The following is a 20,549-nucleotide window of genomic DNA, read 5'->3' on the forward strand; positions in this document are numbered from 1 at the left end:
TTCTATCTTAAAGATATAATAGGTAGGTGTGTGATTTTGTTGTAGATACTAATCTTAAGTATTTTTAAGTTCTAGATTCCAGTTTTGGGAGTTAGCAATATACTTTATATTCATTTTACTTTCTAGTAAACTCAATAGACAATAGACAATAGACAATAGGTGCAGGAGTAGGCCATTCAGCCCTTCGAGCCAGCACCGCCATTCAATGCGATCATGGCTGATCACTCTCAATCAGTACCCCGTTCCTGCCTTCTCCCCATACCCCCTCACTCCGCTATCTTTAAGAGCTCTATCCAGCTCTCTCTTGAAAGCATCCAACGAACTGGCCTCCACTGCCTTCTGAGGCAGAGAATTCCACACCTTCACCACTCTCTGACTGAAAAAGTTCTTCCTCATCTCCGTTCTAAATGGCCTACCCCTTATTCTTAAACTGTGGCCCCTTGTTCTGGACTCCCCCAACATTGGGAACATGTTTCCTGCCTCTAATGTGTCCAATCCCCTAATTATCTTATATGTTTCAATAAGATCCCCCCTCATCCTTCTAAATTCATAGCATTACATTAGACACTCATAACATTAGTTTCCTTTGGCAAATTTGGTTGTGACCAGGATTGACCTCATTGGATTGATCTCTTGCCTATGATTTGCATTGACCTAGACAGAAATTAACGCGAGGGAAGTGAGCACAAGATGTGGTCGATATTCTAACATTAATGACTAATAAATTAATGCAGCAGCCATAATAATACTGCTTGGCACAGACATACATACCTGAAAGATATTCACCCACATGTTTAGACCGTAATGTTGTATCCTTATTGTTTTGTGGTGGTTATGCTTTATTCTCAATTGTTAACTGTATGTTTGTGTTCTCATTTGTGAGCGGAGCACCAAGGCACATTCCTTGTATATGCACATACTTGGCCAATAAACTTATTCATTCATTCAAAGCAAGTGTGAATTATGTTGTTAATAGTTTGACTAATGCCAAATTCTGCATCAGCGGTAGCAGGCTGGCAAGAATGCAACAAATCCAAAATAAGTGCAAAAGAAGTCAAACCGGAGATGCAGGCACATTGATGGCCTCTGTAATTTACAATAAATAGGTCTTCTGCAGCTTGTAAGCAAGCTCATCAGTCATGTACCAATATTGTTCCTTCAACTCACAAAGAAACAATAAAGAAAATGGAACAATGTTTTCGGGTGTTGTGTTTGTAAGATGAATTAATAGAGATACATAGTACCAAATGAGGAAAGAGGCATAAATTAAGCAGAGAAATGCAGGGGATGAGGATAAAAGTAGACAAATGAGTATGAAAATTTAAATTAAATGATCAAAGACCATAAACAAATAGTAAAGTATTTTACAGGCATATCAAAGACTGGGATGGGAAGAAGGCATGAGAGGTCAAGAGAGAGCTAGATAGAGCCCTTAAGGATAGCGGAGTCAGGGGGTATGGGGAGAAGGCAGGAACGGGGTACTGATTGAGAATGATCAGCCATGATCACATTGAATGGCGGTGCTGGCTCGAAGGGCCGAATGGCCTACTCCTGCACCTATTGTCTATTGTCTAGGGCCATGAACAGATAGACATCATAATTCTGACAGGGAAATGGCAAAAATATTACATCATTACTTTGCTTTGGTACCAACCTGCCATTTATAACAAGTGGATGAGATATTCAAAGATGAGAAGTTAATTTAAAATAGGAAAAGGGGATATATTAAATAAACTAATCAAATTCAAAGAGGATAAAAGCTCCTGGCCAGAGGCTTACATCCACAGATTTTAAGAGAATCTCAGCTGAGATTAGAGGCATGAGAATATATCTTTAATAATTAATTTAAAAAATGGGAAACACCAGGCATCTGCTTGATGGTGTTATATTTAAAGGGAAGGTTCTCAGACTGATATCTGGGATGGTAGGCTCATCGCATAACAAGACATTAGTAAGACTTGGGGTATACCCTGCAGAATTTAGAATGAAAGATGATTTGTTTGAAATATTTAAATTTCATAAGGGCTTTGACAGAGTAGGTGCGGAGATGATTCCCCAGCTGGGAGTCTAATTTCAGCGTCAACATCTCAGAATTTTTTATTCCTTTACAGAAGGAGGCAGAAGGGGCTTAATCATTTCAGGAAAAGGATAGATAGATTATTAGATCTTAGGAGAGTCAAGACTTATGAAGTAGGTGCAGAAGAGTGGCACTGAGGTAATGAAAAATGATCTAATTCAAAAGTAAAGCAAACAACCATGGACCAAATGACCTATTCACATTTCTATTTCTTATAAGAAGAGGAATACCTCCTGTTCAGGGAACAACAGGCTTGTCAGATGGTCGAAAATATAAGGAAAATTTGTCGAGAAACATCTGGAGATGATAAAGTGTAAAAATTAATGATAGAATGGATCGTGATGGGGAAGCTTGCGTGGCCAACAGAGCGAGTAGACCACAGAAACACAATAGGTCTAGATTTCCAAAGGGCCAGCAAGCTATTTCACAATTGATGAACGAGTAAGTTCAGTGAATGAGGAGCCAGGCAAAAAGATTCTGGCGATTCCGGCAGTACTGATTGAGAATGATCAGCCATGATCACATTGAATGGCGGTGCTGGCTCGAAGGGCCGAATGGCCTCCTCCTGCACCTATTGTCTATTGTCTATTGAGCCATGGGTGGGAGATGATTTCAACATCGTACTCTGTAAACAATATAATAAACAAAAACATGAAGTTTAGTATACACACAAACATACACATAAAAACCCAATAATAGTGCAAAAAGACAAAACCAATGCCGCCAAGTCCATGTGGGTCAGAGCTTATGTGGAGGTTGTAGTGCTGAGTAGCTTGATGGGCTATCTAAAGCCTGATTAAGCCTATGAAAAAGACTGGAAGGGGGTCTTGGAGATCAGGACATTATAGTAGGTTGATGCAAGGACATTCCTAGTTGTGGGCTGTGTTTCGGAGGAGACGGGGTGATTGTACTTTGACGTTGTCGAAAAGAGCAGTTAATTGGAGGCCTCCTGGCTATGGATCATGTTTGGGTTCATATAACAGGATTTGGAGAGTTAGTGGGTTCAAAGTGTCAGTTTGAATAGTGTGGGCTTGCTGTTGGAGGGGTGAGACATCAATAATGTGGGGAGTAATTTATGTACCTTGCAAATTTCCTGTTTTTCCTTGGGATTGCCTAGTGACAGATTGCAAACCAAAAAAACTGCAAAAAAGTAAAAAATTATTACATCTGACCTCAAGAAGAAGCATCCATCAGATATCCATGGAATTGTCTCAATTGGTACCCAGTCTTCTGTTGATTGTTTCTGCAAACAATGTTATCCAGCTTCCCAGGCCTCTGGGTGTTTCTCATTCAAATCTGTGGTAAGTCCTGTCCATAGTCAATATTGTGAAGTATTCTGTTACAATTTTGTTAACTATCTCTCATATATATTGCAAAGCTTCTCTTGATGAGTTGAAATATCTGAAGTATTACTCAGGCTCTTCAAGCTTGCATTTTAATATGTGACAATTCACAATTTATTGTCAGGATATAAGAGTGCTTGCATTGTTGTCAGAATATATTAAGATGATACAGCATAGGCATAATGATTTCAAATGGCAGAGCCTTGTCTGTCTTGTAACGTGAAAGTACCCAGTCTAAAAAAGGGTCTCGACCCGAAACGTCACCCATTCTTTCTCTCCAGAGATGCTGTCCCGCTGAGTTACATTTTGTGTCATCTTTGAAAGTAATCCTGTGCTTCTTCCCTTCTTTTCCTCCCAATAGATTTTTCAAGGATCCAGGGAATGAAAATATTTTGAACAAAAATGAGTCAACAAGGATATATTGCCACACCACCTTATTCTCAAGGCCAACCTGGAATGGGAGGATATCCAGCTGGGTTTGGTTCAACAACTTCACAGCCTCATTACAGCCACTACGGAACAGGTTAGCCCACTGCAGAAATAGAAGCAATTGGTCTAAAAAATTCTCAAATGTTGCCCTCTGTGCTCTTTTTCCTGCCTTCACCCTGCTCATCCTGACAACTGTTGACATTTAGATACACATTTAGAGAGTTTGTTGAATCTGTCTTTGATAAGCAGGGGTAAGCAGAAAGCCAACATTTGACTTTTGTTAGAAAGTGAACATAATTCGCACAGTTTTTATTGCAAATGTTATATTCTACTACTCATGTTCAGGTTATCTGATAATTTAAACTATATAACTTAATTAACAGCCAATGTGATAGAGACAGTTAAATTTCTTTTGTGTTTAATTATTTACTCTGCATCATTTAGCACTAGAAGTAATCTTGAACTGTCAAAATTGTATTGTATTGTAGGAAGACTTAAAAACAGAAAATGCTGCTGATCCTCAACAGGTCAGGCAGCATCTGTGAAGAGGGACACAGTTAACATTTCATTAGATTTCATGCTCTCCAGAATATGTTTCATTGCCGAAGGATCATTGGCCGAAATCATTAAAGTCTGCTTCCCTCTCCAGAATGAAATAATTATATATTCTACATCTCATGATCAGGTTATCTGATAATTCAAAATAATCCAAAAAATACAATTTAATGAACAACCAAACTAATATAAATAATTTAATTTCTTCTAGGTCTATTTATCTATTCTGCATAATTTCATAGATACTCAATATGCCCGTTAAGTATCTCCAACATTTTCTGGTTTTATTTAAGATCGCCAGCATCTGCAGTTTTTTAGCCTTTAAAGCAGAATTGAACAAATCCATAAACTTTGCCAACATTTTAAATTTCATATTTTACTTTGAAGATGTTTTGCAACTATTCTTTCCATTTACTGCAATTTACTTCAAAAGATTTATTTGTGTAAAAATAGTGCTGTGGTTAATAGATATGTTTGTTTCACAGGGCTATTAAAACCAGTACCTTCACCTCATGGACCTTCCACTTCTCTTGGTCATTCACCACCTTCTCCAGCACAATTCAGCCAAACTAACCTCCAGAATGGAGTATATAATCCAGGAAACCAAATGTCAAGGTATTTGCCAAAACCTATAAAAAATTGTATAAAACACCATTTCACACATACTTGCTACTTACTGTGCATGATTTAATAAAAACTGAATTTATCTTAAAAGGGTGATCTAAGCATGCTTCATTTTTTTTTAGTAATTACCATGGCTCCCTGGCAATCAATCATAAGTAATAATTAAAGGCACCATGGTTTCCAACTCTGGTTTGATTTAGACCCAGAGGTTTTATTACTCAGATGCTTTCATCTGCCTCCACAAAAGTTTAAAGGAGATGTGAGCGGCAAGTTTTTTTTAACACAGATGATGGTGGGTGCCTGGAATGTGCTGCCAAGTATGACGGTGGGGACTGATATGAAGGTGGCATTAAAGAGGCTTTCAGCTAGACACACGGATATGCGGGGAATGAAGGGATATGGATAATGTGCAGGCACAAGAAAAATGTTCATCTCAGCATCATGTTCATTGTGGGTTGAAGGGACTGTTCTTGTGCTATACTGTTCTGTGTTCTAGGTTCTATCTGAAAATTGTGTCACTATGTTTATATTTAATGTTATTTTTATTTGCAGCTATGCCGCTTCTTCTCCAGGAAGTGCTCAGCCTCCTTCCTTCCAATCCCATGGCTCCCACCCACAACCAATGTACCAGAATACTGCACCTGCTGCATTCACACAGCAAGTCGTCAGTCAAATTGGTGCCATGAAAATAAGTGGCTACGGTAAGGCTACTAGCTAAGCACCGCAACAAACCAGTTAAATATTTGTTTGGATGTATAGGGAAGTGGGAGGGATGTGAAATAGCAACACTGAATGAAAGACTTACTCATGTTTTTATATTTCAAAGGATTTGGGCCCAAGATAGTTTCACTGCAGTTGTTCCCTGTTAGCTTTCTCAGCGTACAATTTCCCCTGCCTTTTGAACTGTGAGGACAAAAGGGCACGAGAGGAATTAGATGAAATTGGCATATTTTTTAAAGCAATGTGTCCTCACTTCCACGCGGAATGTGATATTTCCCTGAGGTATATATATATGCTTTGATGAATATACTCCTGCCCGTCTACTTTAAACAATCAAAGGGAAACAAGGGGAACTCATTTTAATATCCTGTGGTGATTCTAGGATGTCTAAGACCTTAATAAAACAAAGCGAGAGTACTGCTGACATGACACAAGCATCTCAGAACCTCAACAATTGCTCACAATTTTTTTCATCTTAATGCACAGAAGATAATTCACTCCTCGAGAATTCACGCAACTCAAACATGATTTGTCTTTAATCATGTCTTTGTAATCTACAAATAATTAGTTTGGATGAGATTTCTGAAAACTTAAGAGGAAGTTTATTGTGCACAATATAAGTTCAATAATGTGAGTTAAACAAAACTAATTGGAACCAATGTTCTAAAAGTTGTAAAGTGTTGGATTTATAGGAAAATGTTTATATACATAATTCGAAATAAAGTTTTGAATTATTTTTGGTGATTTCATTTAAAAAGTCGCACACACAAATATAAGACGATTAATAAAAGAATCAGAGGCAAAATGAGGAAAATGTTTAAGGTAGCAAGTGATTATAAAGGACCTCCTGCTGGGACTAGTTCATTGGCTGCTGTAATTTTTCCCCAATGTGCAGATGAGTGGATGGATCTGGAAGGAGTTGAATGTGGAGAGAATAAAATAAAATAAAATTACTGCAAATTGCTGCTTACTGATCAGTGCTGACTTGGGCCAAGGGATTTGTTTTGAAAGGGCAGGAAACTAAAAGGTTAATGTCCCCCGTCTAAATGAGTGGAGGTGTTTTCTAAATAGTCTTCCAATCTACACTTGGTTTCTCCAATGTAGAGGTGCCACCTCCTGGCTGGGGAACATATTAGAGACAGTGCTGACAATGTAGACATGGAAATCAATTCCCCCTCACCCAAAACAAATCAGGCCCAAGGAAGGTTTTTATAGATCTGGGATAGATAGCTCTGGAGTATGACCTTAGACTTTGTACCACAGATAGCTTCTGCTCTAAATTCATTGTATTGTTCTAAAAAAAATGAAGCCTCTTATAATGTACTTCTGAAATATAGTAAGACTCTCCTCCTTGTTTTTCATTGTATCAAGTAAATTTATTTATGTTCATTGGAACCTCCGCTGGCAGTTAACTTTTTCAAATATCACTTATTACACATAATTATAAATTATTAAAACATATCCAATTATCAAATACCTCCAATTATCAAAATGTCACTCTATAAACATAGGGCAAATTCAGTTATTTCTGAAATTGTTAAAAATTCCTCTCAAATTTCATGCTTTTCATCTTACTCCATACATTTATCGACGGGTGGGGGTATTTCGTGAAGGAAAGGATTACTGGTACCCCCAGTGAAGAAAACAAAGGGTCACATGCCTAATCTCTCTTACAGAGAGAGAGAGAGTCCTTCTGTAAATTGTACATGTGATTGTTTGGCAAAGCTCCAAGATTTCATGCACTTAAATACCGTTAAGTTATACACAAGGCTTAACTCCCACCGAGGCCAAACCCCACATTTTTTTGGATTTCTCTAGTGCTCCTTGCATCCCGTCAGTATGAGTTAAAATCTTCTCAGGCATGTGGACAAATCTCTGACGTCTCACTCCTGCACTCATTAGACTTACTTGGTTGAGACAGTTTGAAGGAGGACTGAAAGAAAAACTGCTTTTAGCAGGTATTTTTGATGGGTTTATGTTTCATGAAATATTCAGTAGAATCTTTGTTTATTTATTCATTTTTTAAAAATAAGCTGGGCATTGGTGGCAAAACCAGCAATTATTGTCTATCCCTAATTGTCCACAGGAAGATGATGAGCCAACTTCCTGATCCCTCACAATCCTTCTGTGAACTTGGGTAGGGAGCTATAGGTGCCAGTGAGGCAATGCTGATATATTGCTCATTATGGTGGTGTTCCTGTGCGTTCAATACTTTAAACATTCATAGAGATGAAGGTTCTCGAGTTTAGGAAATGCTTTCAGAGGAGTCTTGGAAATAAACTGTGGTTTGAAGAACTCTAGTGTTCACAGTGGAAGAAATGCATAGGGTAATTGATAGTTTACCAATCAAGTGGACAGCTTTGTCTGGAATGGTGTTGAATTCTTTGAGTGCTGTGGGGACTGTCCTCGTCTAATAAGTTGAGATTGTTCCCTGGCTTTCCTGCTTTGCATTGTTAACAAGGGGAAGGCTTTGGACCATCAGGAGATAATTCTGGTCCGGTTGAAGTTTATGTCAATATTGCCTCTCAAAATGTGACAATGGGGAGCTCGACAACAGTATTGCGATGAATGGCCCTTGCCATTGGGTGGTTAGCTGGTCAATGTACATGGCCATTGGTCTGGCACTTCTGTGGCACTTGTTGTTTGCCATTTATTAAGCCATTCCTGCTGTCAACATGAACTGTTTCATTTGCTGAAAGTTACAAAAGTTAATGAATATTGTGCAATCATGGACAATAGACAATAGGTGCAGGAGGAGGCCATTCGGCCCTTCAAGCCAGCACCACCATTCAATGTGATCATGGCTGGTCATTCTCAATCAGTACCCCGTTCCTGCCTTCTCCCCATACCCCCTGACTCCGCTATCCTTAAGAGCTCTATCTAGCTCTCTTTTGAAAGCATTCAGAGAATTGGCCTCCACTGCCTTCTGAGGCAGAGAATTCCACAGATTTACAACTCTCTGACTGAAAAGATTTTTCCTCATCTCCGTTCTAAATGGCCTACCCCTTATTCTTAAACTGTGGCCCTGGTTCTGGACTCCCCCAACATTGGGAACATGTTTCCTGCCTCTAACGTGTCCAACCCCTTAATAATCTTATATGTTTCAATAAGATCCCCTTTCATCCTTCTAAATTCCAGTGTATACAAACCTAGTCGCTCCAGTCTTTCAACATACGACAGTCCCGCCATTCCGGGAATTAACCTAGTAAACCTATGCTGCACGCCTTCAATAGCAAGAATATCCTTCCTCAAATTTGGAGACCAAAACTGCACACAGTATTCCAGGTGCGGTCTCACTAGGGCCCTGTACAACTGCAGAAGAAACTCTTTGCTCCATTGGCTTTCTTCACTGCCTGCTGTACCTGCATGCTTCATCAGTGGTCATCCTTGCTGCTGTTGATATGGTGAAAAGAAGATTATGGATGAAGCAACTGAAGGTGGTTAGGTCTAGTTTAGTTTAGTTTAGTTGATTGTCACTTGTACTGAGATATAGTGAAAAGCTTTTGTTTGCTAACCAGTCAAGAAAAGACTATGTATGAATACAATTAAGCCATCCACGGTGCAAAAATAAAGGATCAAGGATACAAAATTTTGTGCAAATGTATAACATTGATTAAGAACATTCAAAGGTCTCCAATGAGGTAGATAGGAGGTCAGGACTACACCCCAGCTGATGAGAGGATCATTCAGTTGCCTGATGATAGCTGAAGAAACTGTTCCTGAATCTGTAGACATATGTTTCAAACATCTGTATCTCCAGCCTGTTGGGAAAGAGGAGAAGAAGAGGGAGTGTCGGGAGTGATACTGGTCCTTGATTATGCTGGTGGCTGCATTAAATGTAGATTCAATAGTTGGAAGGGAGGCTGATTTGTGCGATGGTCTGGGATACATCCACCATTCTCTGCAACTTCTTGCGGTCTTGGATGGAGCTGTTCCCAAACCAGGCTGTGATGCATCCCGAAAAGATGCTTTCTATAGCTTGGGCCCAGGGCTCTGCCTTGAGGAATTCCTGCACTGATGTGTGGTCAAGGTTAAATGATCACATCATTTTTAAACTTCATGATTCTAACCACTGGAATTATTTTACCCTTGTCCATTGGTTTCAGTTTTATCAGCACTCTTTCATGTCGAACTCAGTGAGATGCCGCCGTTTCAATACTGACTCTCGCCACACCACTGGAGTTCAGTTTCTTGGTTCGTGTTTGATCCAAGACCAATTATCAGCATATCAATTAGCAAAAAACAAATGGCCGGAGGAATTCAGTGGGTCAGGCAGCATCTGCTGGGGTAGAGGGATGGATGATGTTATTAGTAGAAGCCCTGCATCAGGACCTGTAACCATCCCTCTTATCTCCACATAAACTGTCTGACCTGTTGAGTTCCTCCAACAGTTTTTTTTGGCTCCAGATTAGAGCATCTGCAGTCTCTTGTGTTGGCATTTCCATTGAGCTCTGTTTCAAGCTGTTCCTTGTTCAATAGGCTCTTCACAAGCACCATTGCAACATGACCCATCGCTATCTGGACCTCCGTTTCAGCCTTCATTCCAAGGATCTCAACCACAACAGCGTTTGCCTCCTATTTCGTCTCCACCATCCCAAGGAATGTCTGTTGGCCCTGCTGTCCCTGTAGCAACAATGCCGCCTGGAGGGGCTGTACCTCCCCCTCCAGGAATGAACATTAACCATGCTGGACATAATCAAGGCAGCATTGGCTATCAGCAGGTTCCCGGTCAGCCTCCCATGGCTGGGTACCCACCACAGCAAGGTAAACACTCGTTTTATTAATTTTATTGACCATTAACAAACTGTTATTCTGCCCGAAGTCTGAAATGTTGCTGTCTCAGATCTTGCCCTTTAGAATCTTAAGTAGCGACATTGTGTGTATTCAGATACTACATATTGTAGCATAATCGATCAGGGGTTCTCGTGCTTGGCTGTGAGAGAGACTTGTTCACCCTGTAATCACAAATACATTCTGAAAAGGTAAGTTTGCTGTTGCAAAATGTGGAATTTAAACATCTGTAAAAATATATTATTTAGACATGCTGCCCCATTAAATCCTCAAGTCCTTAGGAAACATTTACACCCAATGGATTACTTTTGGAAGTAGTTCCTACAACTAAATTGTAGCCAATGTGGATGAAAAACAAGCTGCTGAGGAGTTCAGTACATCAGGCTGCAGCTGTGGTGGGAAATGGACAGAAGTTTTCGGTTGGAACCCTTCTTCACAATGATGGTGTGGGGGGAGATAGTTGATACATGTAGATTTTACAGTGGTGCAGTGAAATGGAGAAACAAAAGACCAGCTATCTTCCCTCTGCTCCATCAGTCTGAAGAAGAGACCCGACCCAAAACGTCGTCTGTTCATTTCTCTCCACAGCTGCTGCCTGACTTAATGAATTTGTTTTGTACAATGTTGGGGTTCACAGAAAATACACAAAATGATTTGATATTGATCTGGTTGTAGCTATCATTTCAGTTTGCTTGCTAATAATAGCTAATCAGAAAGGTTATCTACTTCAATGAAGTGTGTTTGAAACTGATACAATACTTAATGTAAGAGTTTTAATATTTTTATCAAATAAAGTCTTGCCTTAGGTGTGGGTTAATGGCGAGGGAGGGCAGTGGGATGGGACTGTAATGCTTTAGCTGCATAATCAGTCATTTTCCATACACAATCAAATCGTAAGGAATTAATTTAATGGCTGGACTTTTGCTGAAATATCTTCTGACAGCTGTAATTTCAGTGGAAGATTGGAAGAAACTTTGGAGAATCGGCAGGAATTAATGTTTCTGCAAGGTTTCACTGAAATTAAGACAGAGCAGAGGAGAACTTGTGGATAAATACTGTATTACCCTTACATTGAATTCAATCGTTAACTGTAAAGGCTTAGTGGACCAGACCTGTTCACTCCAGTAGCGCTTTATGACTGAATGAACTCCACATGTCACCGTTGATATGATGAGAACCATACAGTCAGTCATCTTAACTGTTTTGACTCACTCACACATATGGTTAAGTTTTATAGATCTTTCAGGTTAGAAAGGAATGTCAGTAAAATCACCACTACCAATAATAGTACTTCAATAAATCACAAACTTGATTTTGGGAGATGGAGAAAACATGGAACAAGAAAAATAAGAAGACATTGGAATTGAAAATGAAATTATTTAGTTGTTCAGTATTTCAGTTCTTTAAAAGATTATAAGAACAACAAATTGCTTTTATGAGTAAAATGCAATAGTTATTGAGCTGTTATAATTAATTAGTACTTTGTGAAATGGATTTTGTAGAAGTTATCATTGTGATCAGAGTAGTTAAGCAAGAAGATAGTCCTCATTGTTTAGGTTTTAGTAGTTTAGCTTAGTTCAGTGTAGTTTAGGTTAATTTAGTGTAGTTTGGTTTAGTGTGGTTTAGTTTAGAGATATAGCATGGAAATGGGCCCTTCGGCCCACTGAGTTCATGCCGACCATTGGTCACCCATTCACACTAATTCTATGTAATCCAACTTTTGCATCCATTCCCTACACACTAGGGCCAATTTTACAGAGACCAATTAACCTATTCATCCGCCTGTCTTTGGGATATGGGAGGAAACCAGAGCACTTGGCAGAAACCCATGTGGTCACAGGGAGAACGTGCAATATCCATACAGTCAGCACCCGGAGTCAGGATCAAACCCTGGTATCTGGCGCCGTGAGACAGCAGCTCTATCAGATCAGAGACGAAAGAGTTGCAGGGAAAGCTTTGAATTTTAACTGGTTACTAGACTGAGATGGACCCATTGGGTCCAAATCTCTCCTACGGGCCTCTCCTGGGGCAACCCTCCCCCAACTGACGATCCTGCGGGCCCGGCAACCCTCCCCAACTGACGAAGCACGTTGCCGGGCGGGGAGTGTCCCCCGGAGTCGTGGGTGGGCGAGGGGGGACAGGGAAGGGGAGAGGGTGCCACTTATCAGAGCGAGCCGTGGACCCAAAGCCTCTCCTGCATTAGTCTAGCACCCTCCCCTCCCCCACATCCCCTCCACTGCGCACGCGTGGATCCGGCGGCCATCTTACGTAAGTATTAGATGAACGGGACCCAACTGCGCAGGTGCGGACAAGTGAGTGTTAGGTGAACGGGACCCAAATGCGCATCGCTCATTGTCCGTCACTTGGCCGAATCCCATGGTGACGTCACACACTGAACTTGGCAAGCTATCGGTGTAATAAGGTCATTTTTAAACTTTAAAATCTCTAACTTTAAATTCACAATATTGATTTAAGTGCCTTAAACTTGTTTACCAAATTAAGTTCCATTCTCTCTTTTTGATGTGTGAGGCTGTTGAATCGCTTCACTTCCACTTCTTCACTTCCAGTTTCCCCAGTAATGAAACTAAGGAACATTTACATTTTGATGTTAAAATGTAAAACTGTTCCTCGATAGTTTGTGCAGCATCATGTTTTAGTGTACTGCTTCATTTTAATGAAAATTAAATCAATACCAGAAATTCGGGATTAGAGCATGGTTCGAGAAGTCTACAATTTTCTTTCCGAGTTCCTCCATGAATCCAAAGCGTATGCATGAAGTTCCCAGACATCTCAGTATCACCCAATAATGTGCAACACAAATCCAGATTTCCATTTGTGATGTAGTTGGCCAGTGTAGGGTTTTAATCTGCCCATGAGTCTTACCTCTACATGGCTTAAAGAAGACATGTGGGTGGTATGGTGGCACAGTGGTAGAGTTGCTGTGCCAGAGACCCTGGTTCGATCCCTGCAGCATTGGGGGCTGAGGAGTAATCTTATTGGTTTATAAAATAATGAGGGGCATAAGTAAAGTTAATAGCTGCAGTCTGTTCCTCAGGGTAGGGCAGTCAAGAACTAGATGGTGCAGTTTTAAAATTAAAGGAAAATGATTTAAAGGGGTCCTGAGGAGCAACTTTTTTACACAGCAGGTAGTAGGTAAATGGAACGAGCTGCAAGAGAAAGTAATAAAAGCACGTACACTTAAAAGGCAATTGGGCAGATGTATGGGTAGGACAGTTTGGAGAGATATGAGCCAGGCACTGGCAAATGGCACTATCTTAGTTAGGACACTAGGTCAGTATGGCTGAGTTCCCTGAAGGGACTGTTTCTGTACTGCATTATCACTGCTTCTCTACTGAGCAAACCCAAGGCTGGTGTTGGTTATTCATCTCTGTAAGATCACCTTTAATTTACTTACTCTCCTTCATTAGTGAAACTCCAACCCTCAAGCTGGCACTATAAGCTGGTAAATGGAGGCCCTACCTCCCACTCAACTCTTCCAGAAGTTCCTCAGGCCTCGGATTACCTTCTTGCACCTGACATCAGCACAATGGAGGAGTAAAGATAATTTCAGAGTGTCATACAGCATGGAAACAGGCCCTTCGGTCCAACTTGCACAAGCTGACCAACATGCCCCAACGAAACTAGTCCCACCTGCCTGCTTTTGGCCCACTTCCCTTTAAACCTATCTTATCGATATACCTGTCTAAATATCTCTTAAACTTGCAATAGTACCTGCCTCAATTACCTCCTCCGGCAGCTTGTTCTGTACACCCACCACCCTTTGTGTCAAGAAAAAGTTACCCCTCAAGTTCCCAATCATTTTTTTCCCCCCTCACCTTAAATCTAAGTTCTCTGGTTTTCGATTCCTGTACTCTGGGCAAAAGACTCTGTCTTTTACCGAATCTCTCCAGTAATGCTTTGTAAGTTTTGGATCACAGGCTGTACTGAATCATGTTGCCCAATGGCTGATTAATATGCTTATCCAGGCATGAAAGAAATTCAGAGAATTGCAGAAAGGTCACAGCACAGAAGGAGGAGATCAAACCCATATTAGCAGAGAGCAAGAGTTATCCAGTTTGCCTCTCTCCCAATAGCCCCCTGCATTGTTTCCTTTCATTTCCCCATAGAACATTATTGAAAATGCTTATTCCACAAATCTGTATATTCTTGATGGTTTGTCCATTTTAAGTACAGCTGCATTTCTTGTAACTCGTTATCAATTTTTAGACCATTAAGTATATTAATTAGGAGACATAAGACCTCAGATGCTGGAACCTTGAGCAAAAAACAAACTGTCGGAGGAACCCAACTGGTTAGGCAGCACCCGCTGAGTTCCTTCAGCACTTCATTTTTGGTCCACTACATTTTCTGTTGCCAAATAGTTATTTCTAACGATGGACCTGCCCCCATCCTCCATTATTACACATCCTTTTTGTCCTCCAGTCTCACTCCTCTCTTTATCTGTTTACTGTATACAGCCTGTGAAAGATTTTGGATTCCCTTTTATATTTGTTGATGTACTCACACTCTCTTGGCTCCATGTGTTTCACTTTTACTTTCCCTTTAACTTTGTATAAGCAGCTTCGTTCTTCGATCGTGTTATCAGCCTGATCCCTTTTTCTGCTTAATTTTGTCCCAGCGTCCTTGATTATCTGGCTTTAATTGCACAACTTCCTGATGGGAATATGCATAGACTGTACCCAAATTATAATTTCCTTAAAGACTGCTCATAGCTCATTTCCAGTTTTGCTTTCGTATTGAAGTTGTTTTATTCCAGTCAAATCAGTTCTTTTTCCATTACAATTAATTCTTCACTTGTTGACTCTTTTCTTTACCTTAGAGTGGCCCATATCCTTTCTCACAGTTATTAGAAAACCCTAAAGTACTATCATCACCATTCTCTGAGTTTTCTCCGACTGATATTTGCCCCACTTAGCCTGCTTCCTTCCTCTTTGAGCTGGAAATATACAGATCAAAAATGTTCTTTTGAAAACATTTTTAAAATTCTATCTGTTTTTTTCTCTTAATTTATTAACATCCTGGTCTATATAAGAATAATTGATGCCATGATACTCTCTGCCTTCTGTACTTCTCCATAACTTCCCTGCAAATTTGTTCCTCTGTTCTTCCCACTAATTGGTAGTCTGTAGAATATTCCCAACCCTGCAATGCCACCTATTTTGTTGTCGAACACTAACCAAATAGATTGTGTCCTCAGTGTTCCAATATATTCTCTTTCTCCAGAACTGCATTCTTCAACCAAACCACTCTCATTTTCACTTTCCTATCTCTACTGAAATATTGAGGATACAAATAAGAAATATTGAGGATACAATTCTGCACTTTTAAAAGTTATCCATTAGTCCCACAATATCAATGCACCACAGTGATACAGCTCATTGAGTTTTTAGCTCGGCTCTAGTGACATGAGTTTAATCCAGTGCTGTCTGCATTATTTTTGCATGTTCTCCTTATGGGTTTCCTCTGAGTGCTTCAATTTTCTCCACCAACCCAAAGATGTTTGGATTAGTCGGTGAACTGATCACTATAAAACACCCCTGGTAGATATGCAGATGGGGAGTCTGGGGAGATGTGTTGGGAACGTGGGGAGAATATAATTGTTTTGTATAAGATTAGAGTAAGTAGGGTGTTTGTTGGTTAGTGTGAACTCAGTAAGGCGAAGGGCCTGTTTCCACAATCTATGACTTTATGATTATTATTATTATCATAAGCTAGATAGTTAATTTAACCTGTAACTCTCCAACAGTAATTAATTTCCCTTCGTGTTGACACACATGCTCTGTAAACTTTAGACCTTGTACTCTTGCAGTCCGCCCTTATCTACAACTGTACTATTTCTTGTTCTATAGCTTTCTGCTTCAAGCCAGGGTTGCAGGAAGATAGGCTGTAAATAAGGTAATCCAGTGAATGTTTACAGAGCCAGAGGGAGAGAATCTGAACAAAATCAATCAAAATGATGGCAGTTAGAGAGTGAAAACAGTAAAAAGAATGTTAAAAATTGTCAAGTGCAGCGTTGTGCCCTGGAAGTCTAGGCTATGTGAATGAGGAGAGAAAACCGAGTCAAAATCTCAATCCTGCTGTTGATTCAGTCAGAGAAAGTGAGTTATTGGAGGATGCAGAATTCAATATTTCGTCAAGTAAGCTGCAATGTGTTCAGGTGGAACGCGAAGTGCCATTATTCAAGTTTACGTTGGGTTTCATGATAACATTGCCGGAACCCAAAGGGAGATAGTTTAGAGCGAAATTAAGGTGGAAACTTAAAGTGAGAGGCGACAGCAACCCTAAGATCCCTCCTGCAGATTAAACACAAATGCTCTGCAAAGTGATCACGTGCCCAATCTGCCTTTGGTTTATCCAAAGTGCAGTAGATCACATTATGATTACAGAATGCAACACACTCGATTGGAAGAACTGATTCACCTGGAAGAAGTATTTTGATTTCCTGTATCTCTCTGATGATGGAATGTCAATGAGGGTGGTGGATGTTTGTGAGTTACATCCACTTTGAAGATTTATGTACTTTCTTGCCTTTCCCTGTATTATTATCCTGAATGCCTGGTTAGAGTGGTGCCCAATTAATGGAATGTATAACATGAGTAACACTCAGCCTTCTAATGTTCCACCGTGATTCCAGTTGCCCTCAAACCTAGTCACATTGTATTGGCATATTAAATTATCCCCCTCAAATCTGTAGTAAACAAAATATAGTGGTCAATTTTATTGATTCAATATTATAGCTTAAGTACTCAGTTCAAACAATTAAAAATGTATAAATTATTGAATGTTTATTCCAACTTGCAATGGAATTAATAAAACCAAGAACAGCCAAACATTGGCCTTAGTTAAAGATGTTTTACTCAAACATTATATGACCTGAAAGTTGAAACAATTTTGTTTGTTTCCTTGGTTGTTCATAAAACAGAGTATACTTTTAGATGATCAGCCACAGAAGGCTGTGGAGGCCAAGTCTCCATAAGATATTTTTAAGGTAGAGATTGATAAATTCTTGATTAGTACCAGTGCCAGGGGTTTTGAGGAGAAGGCACGAGAATGGGGTTGAGAGGGAAAAACAGATCAGCCATGATTGAATGGTGGAGTAGACTTGATGGGCCAAATTACCTAATTTTGCTCCTATATAACGTCACTTTTGAACAAAAGTAGAATTTGTCTATGTTAAACTTAATGTAACTTTTAAAGTCAATATTGTTTCTCTGAGCAAATTACATTAAATAGATGAAAAATACAACTTGTGATCTAATTTACATAATCTTGTCTTTCTTGCCTCTTTTGTCTAGGAGGTATTTATGGAGGGCAGCAAAGGGGAGTTCAGTCCAATTATCCTGGTGCCCCTGGAACTTATCCAGGGGCACCAGTAACTGGTGGACAGCTGGCTGGACCTCAGCAGAAGAAACTTGATCCTGACTCCATTCCTAGTCCAGTAAGTACAGTACAACAAAAAAATACTTCATAAATTATTACTCTCAATTTTTCTTTGTCTCAATTACATTTTAAGCATGTAAATTCATTAAAACCCATTGTGTCACTCTTGAAAAGCTATATAATCAATGTGCTCATAAAGAAACTTTGCAACAGTGTCGCTAATGGAGAGGAACGGTTCTTGTTCTTTCAAAGAATTCTGATAGTTCTTCCTTTCTGTTACTCTTGATAATTACACCTGACAATTATGAAATATGAAAAATAACAAAACATATTGCCAATTCGGCATTTGTTTTGACCTGAGTTTGGGATTTTTAATCTGTTCAGGAGATATCAGCAGTCATTGCATCAAACAGTTTCATTGACATCTCTCATGACTTTGCTGGTAGGTGTAGCTGTGACGACCCAACTTGGGGAAGATACAATACCGGTTGTGTATTTAATTTTTCAGCATCGTACACCTAGTTTGTAGTCAATGCTGAAGGTATAGTAGTTCAGGCATTTCCTATGGATTTACTTTAATAATGCTTCCAGAACTGACCTTCACTTGAATGGCTCCCAGTAGAGGCAGCATTGGCTTTCTTCCAAGTATGGTAGGAGTCTGAACTCCAATCTAAATATTCCATTGCTTTCAGTCAACAATTTTGTGTTTGTGATACCTACCAGTGTGTTGTATTTTTTCCACCGGATTGACAATTCTTTTGGTTCAGTCATTTGTTCTCTGCTGGATGTCTTGTACTTTTATTTAAATGGACAAGGAAAACTTGGTCTTTAGAAAATCTAAAGAAATCCTCGTAATTCTTATTCAATCCAGTGCAAATTATCTGTTTTTAGATGTAATAATATGAAATAGTATTTCTGACAATGAGGTGGAGTTCTTTTTCCATCGATTTTCAGCCATACTAAGGGATGGATAGGGGTGGAATCATTTTGAGAAAGGAATCTAAAATAGAATGTGCAAGAGGAGGGCAAAAGATGGCAATAACATGGCTTGGATTTTTCCCCTGATCGTCAGTGGAATGAATTGCAAACATCGAGTACAAATGTCTGTGCGGAGCATATAAAACACCTTAATACTATCAAATGAGGATGAATTTCCAATTCATTTTCAGTAACATTTTTTTAATGACAATACAATCTGGAGTAAGATTTGCATTATTTAGAAAAAATATTATTTCATGATGCATTAAGGTAAGTTTTAGATATACTGATACTGTTTTACGTTAATCGAAGTTTGAAATTCATTACACAAGTTACTTGTCTCCACATGCCCACTGTTTGTTAACTTCCTAGATGCAGTTAGGTGCAAAGTTTCTGATGGCATTCTAAAGTTGTGGTTACAGGACTCCTGTGTGGAATTAGTAGCAGAATGCTCATACCTAATGATATCAAAACAGCATATTCCTAAAAGAAGTTCAAAGGACATGTCTGCTTTTGAGAATTATTATTTCAAGCAGAATTTAGAATAGTCTCTTTAAATTGCGCTGTTATTAGGTACATGAATTATTGTAAGAATCCTTATTTTATATTTATCATAGACAAAAACGAACATCCCTTCTGATGACTTGCAAGCTTTCCCACATCAACAACCTGAACATGTGTTGATTACCATTTTTCAATGGAAGCACATTTACTTTTACAAGCTAAAAATGGCAGAGCTATGCTATTTTATCAAGAGACATAATTTACACATTGACCAAGCTGCGGAATATTGCTGTATAAATAGAATTGCAACGCAAAATATTTTGGATGATAGAAATAAAACACGCTGAAAATACCAAGCAGAACAAGTATCATCTGTGGATAGATAAATAGAGCTACTGCAATGATAGGATCTGCAACAATTTCACTGCCTGTTTCTCCACAGGTGTTGCCTGACCTGCTGACCATTCCCATCATTTTCTATTTTATTTTCATCCAAGAGATTTGGGTGTTTTAACTTTCAGGCACCACATCAGCAGAAGCAAAATGGATAAGGCTGTCAATCATATCTGTCACCAAAGATGACATTTCTAAGGAACTTATTTTGAATTTGGTAGCAGCTAGCAGTGAAGGCAGCAGGCATTGCTTGCCCTGAAGCCCATCCCTTACTGCCTGCAGCTGCCAACTTCGAGTGGTGCAAATATTTATTCAACAGCTATTTATGCACAGCTTCAACAGGAAATTGAATTTATCTCCCTCCAGCACCCTCCAAATCTTGCCTGAGGCTCTTCAGCTGACATTGATATCTATACCCCGCTGGAAAAACTATGGCTGGCTTCTTGGACCGAATATGCTATGAGAAGTCATGACTAGTTTCCAACAATACTTGGGCTTTATTCAGTTGATTTTATAGATTATCCAGTTCAGTTACAGCATTGATAACTTGATCTGAAATATCCAAATTCATTGTCATTTTCCACTATTTAAATAAATGACTTGCTTTTGGGATTACATATGCATCTAGATGGATGATTAAATTAGGACAACTTTCTGTCTCAGAAATGAGAATAGCCATTTGAATTGCTGCTAAATCTGATTTGGCCAGAGCATAACAAAAAAAAAAGCATGGT

General features: G+C 39.4%; 1 protein-coding gene across 1 annotated transcript in view; it reads left to right on the forward strand.

Moving 5' to 3' along the window:
- The window catches only part of sec24d (SEC24 homolog D, COPII coat complex component), a 141,434-nt gene that overhangs the window by 12,794 nt on the left and 108,091 nt on the right, over positions 1–20,549 (forward strand). The window contains exons 2-6 of the mRNA XM_078402442.1: positions 3,782–3,943; positions 4,890–5,019; positions 5,581–5,729; positions 10,228–10,512; positions 17,856–17,998. Coding sequence (XP_078258568.1) covers positions 3,823–3,943; positions 4,890–5,019; positions 5,581–5,729; positions 10,228–10,512; positions 17,856–17,998 — 828 coding nt within the window. The 5' untranslated portion in view covers positions 3,782–3,822. The remainder of the gene's footprint in view (positions 1–3,781; positions 3,944–4,889; positions 5,020–5,580; positions 5,730–10,227; positions 10,513–17,855; positions 17,999–20,549) is intronic.

Source organism: Rhinoraja longicauda, chromosome 1, assembly GCF_053455715.1.
Source record: "Rhinoraja longicauda isolate Sanriku21f chromosome 1, sRhiLon1.1, whole genome shotgun sequence".
Classification (NCBI taxonomy): Eukaryota; Metazoa; Chordata; class Chondrichthyes; order Rajiformes; family Arhynchobatidae; genus Rhinoraja; species Rhinoraja longicauda.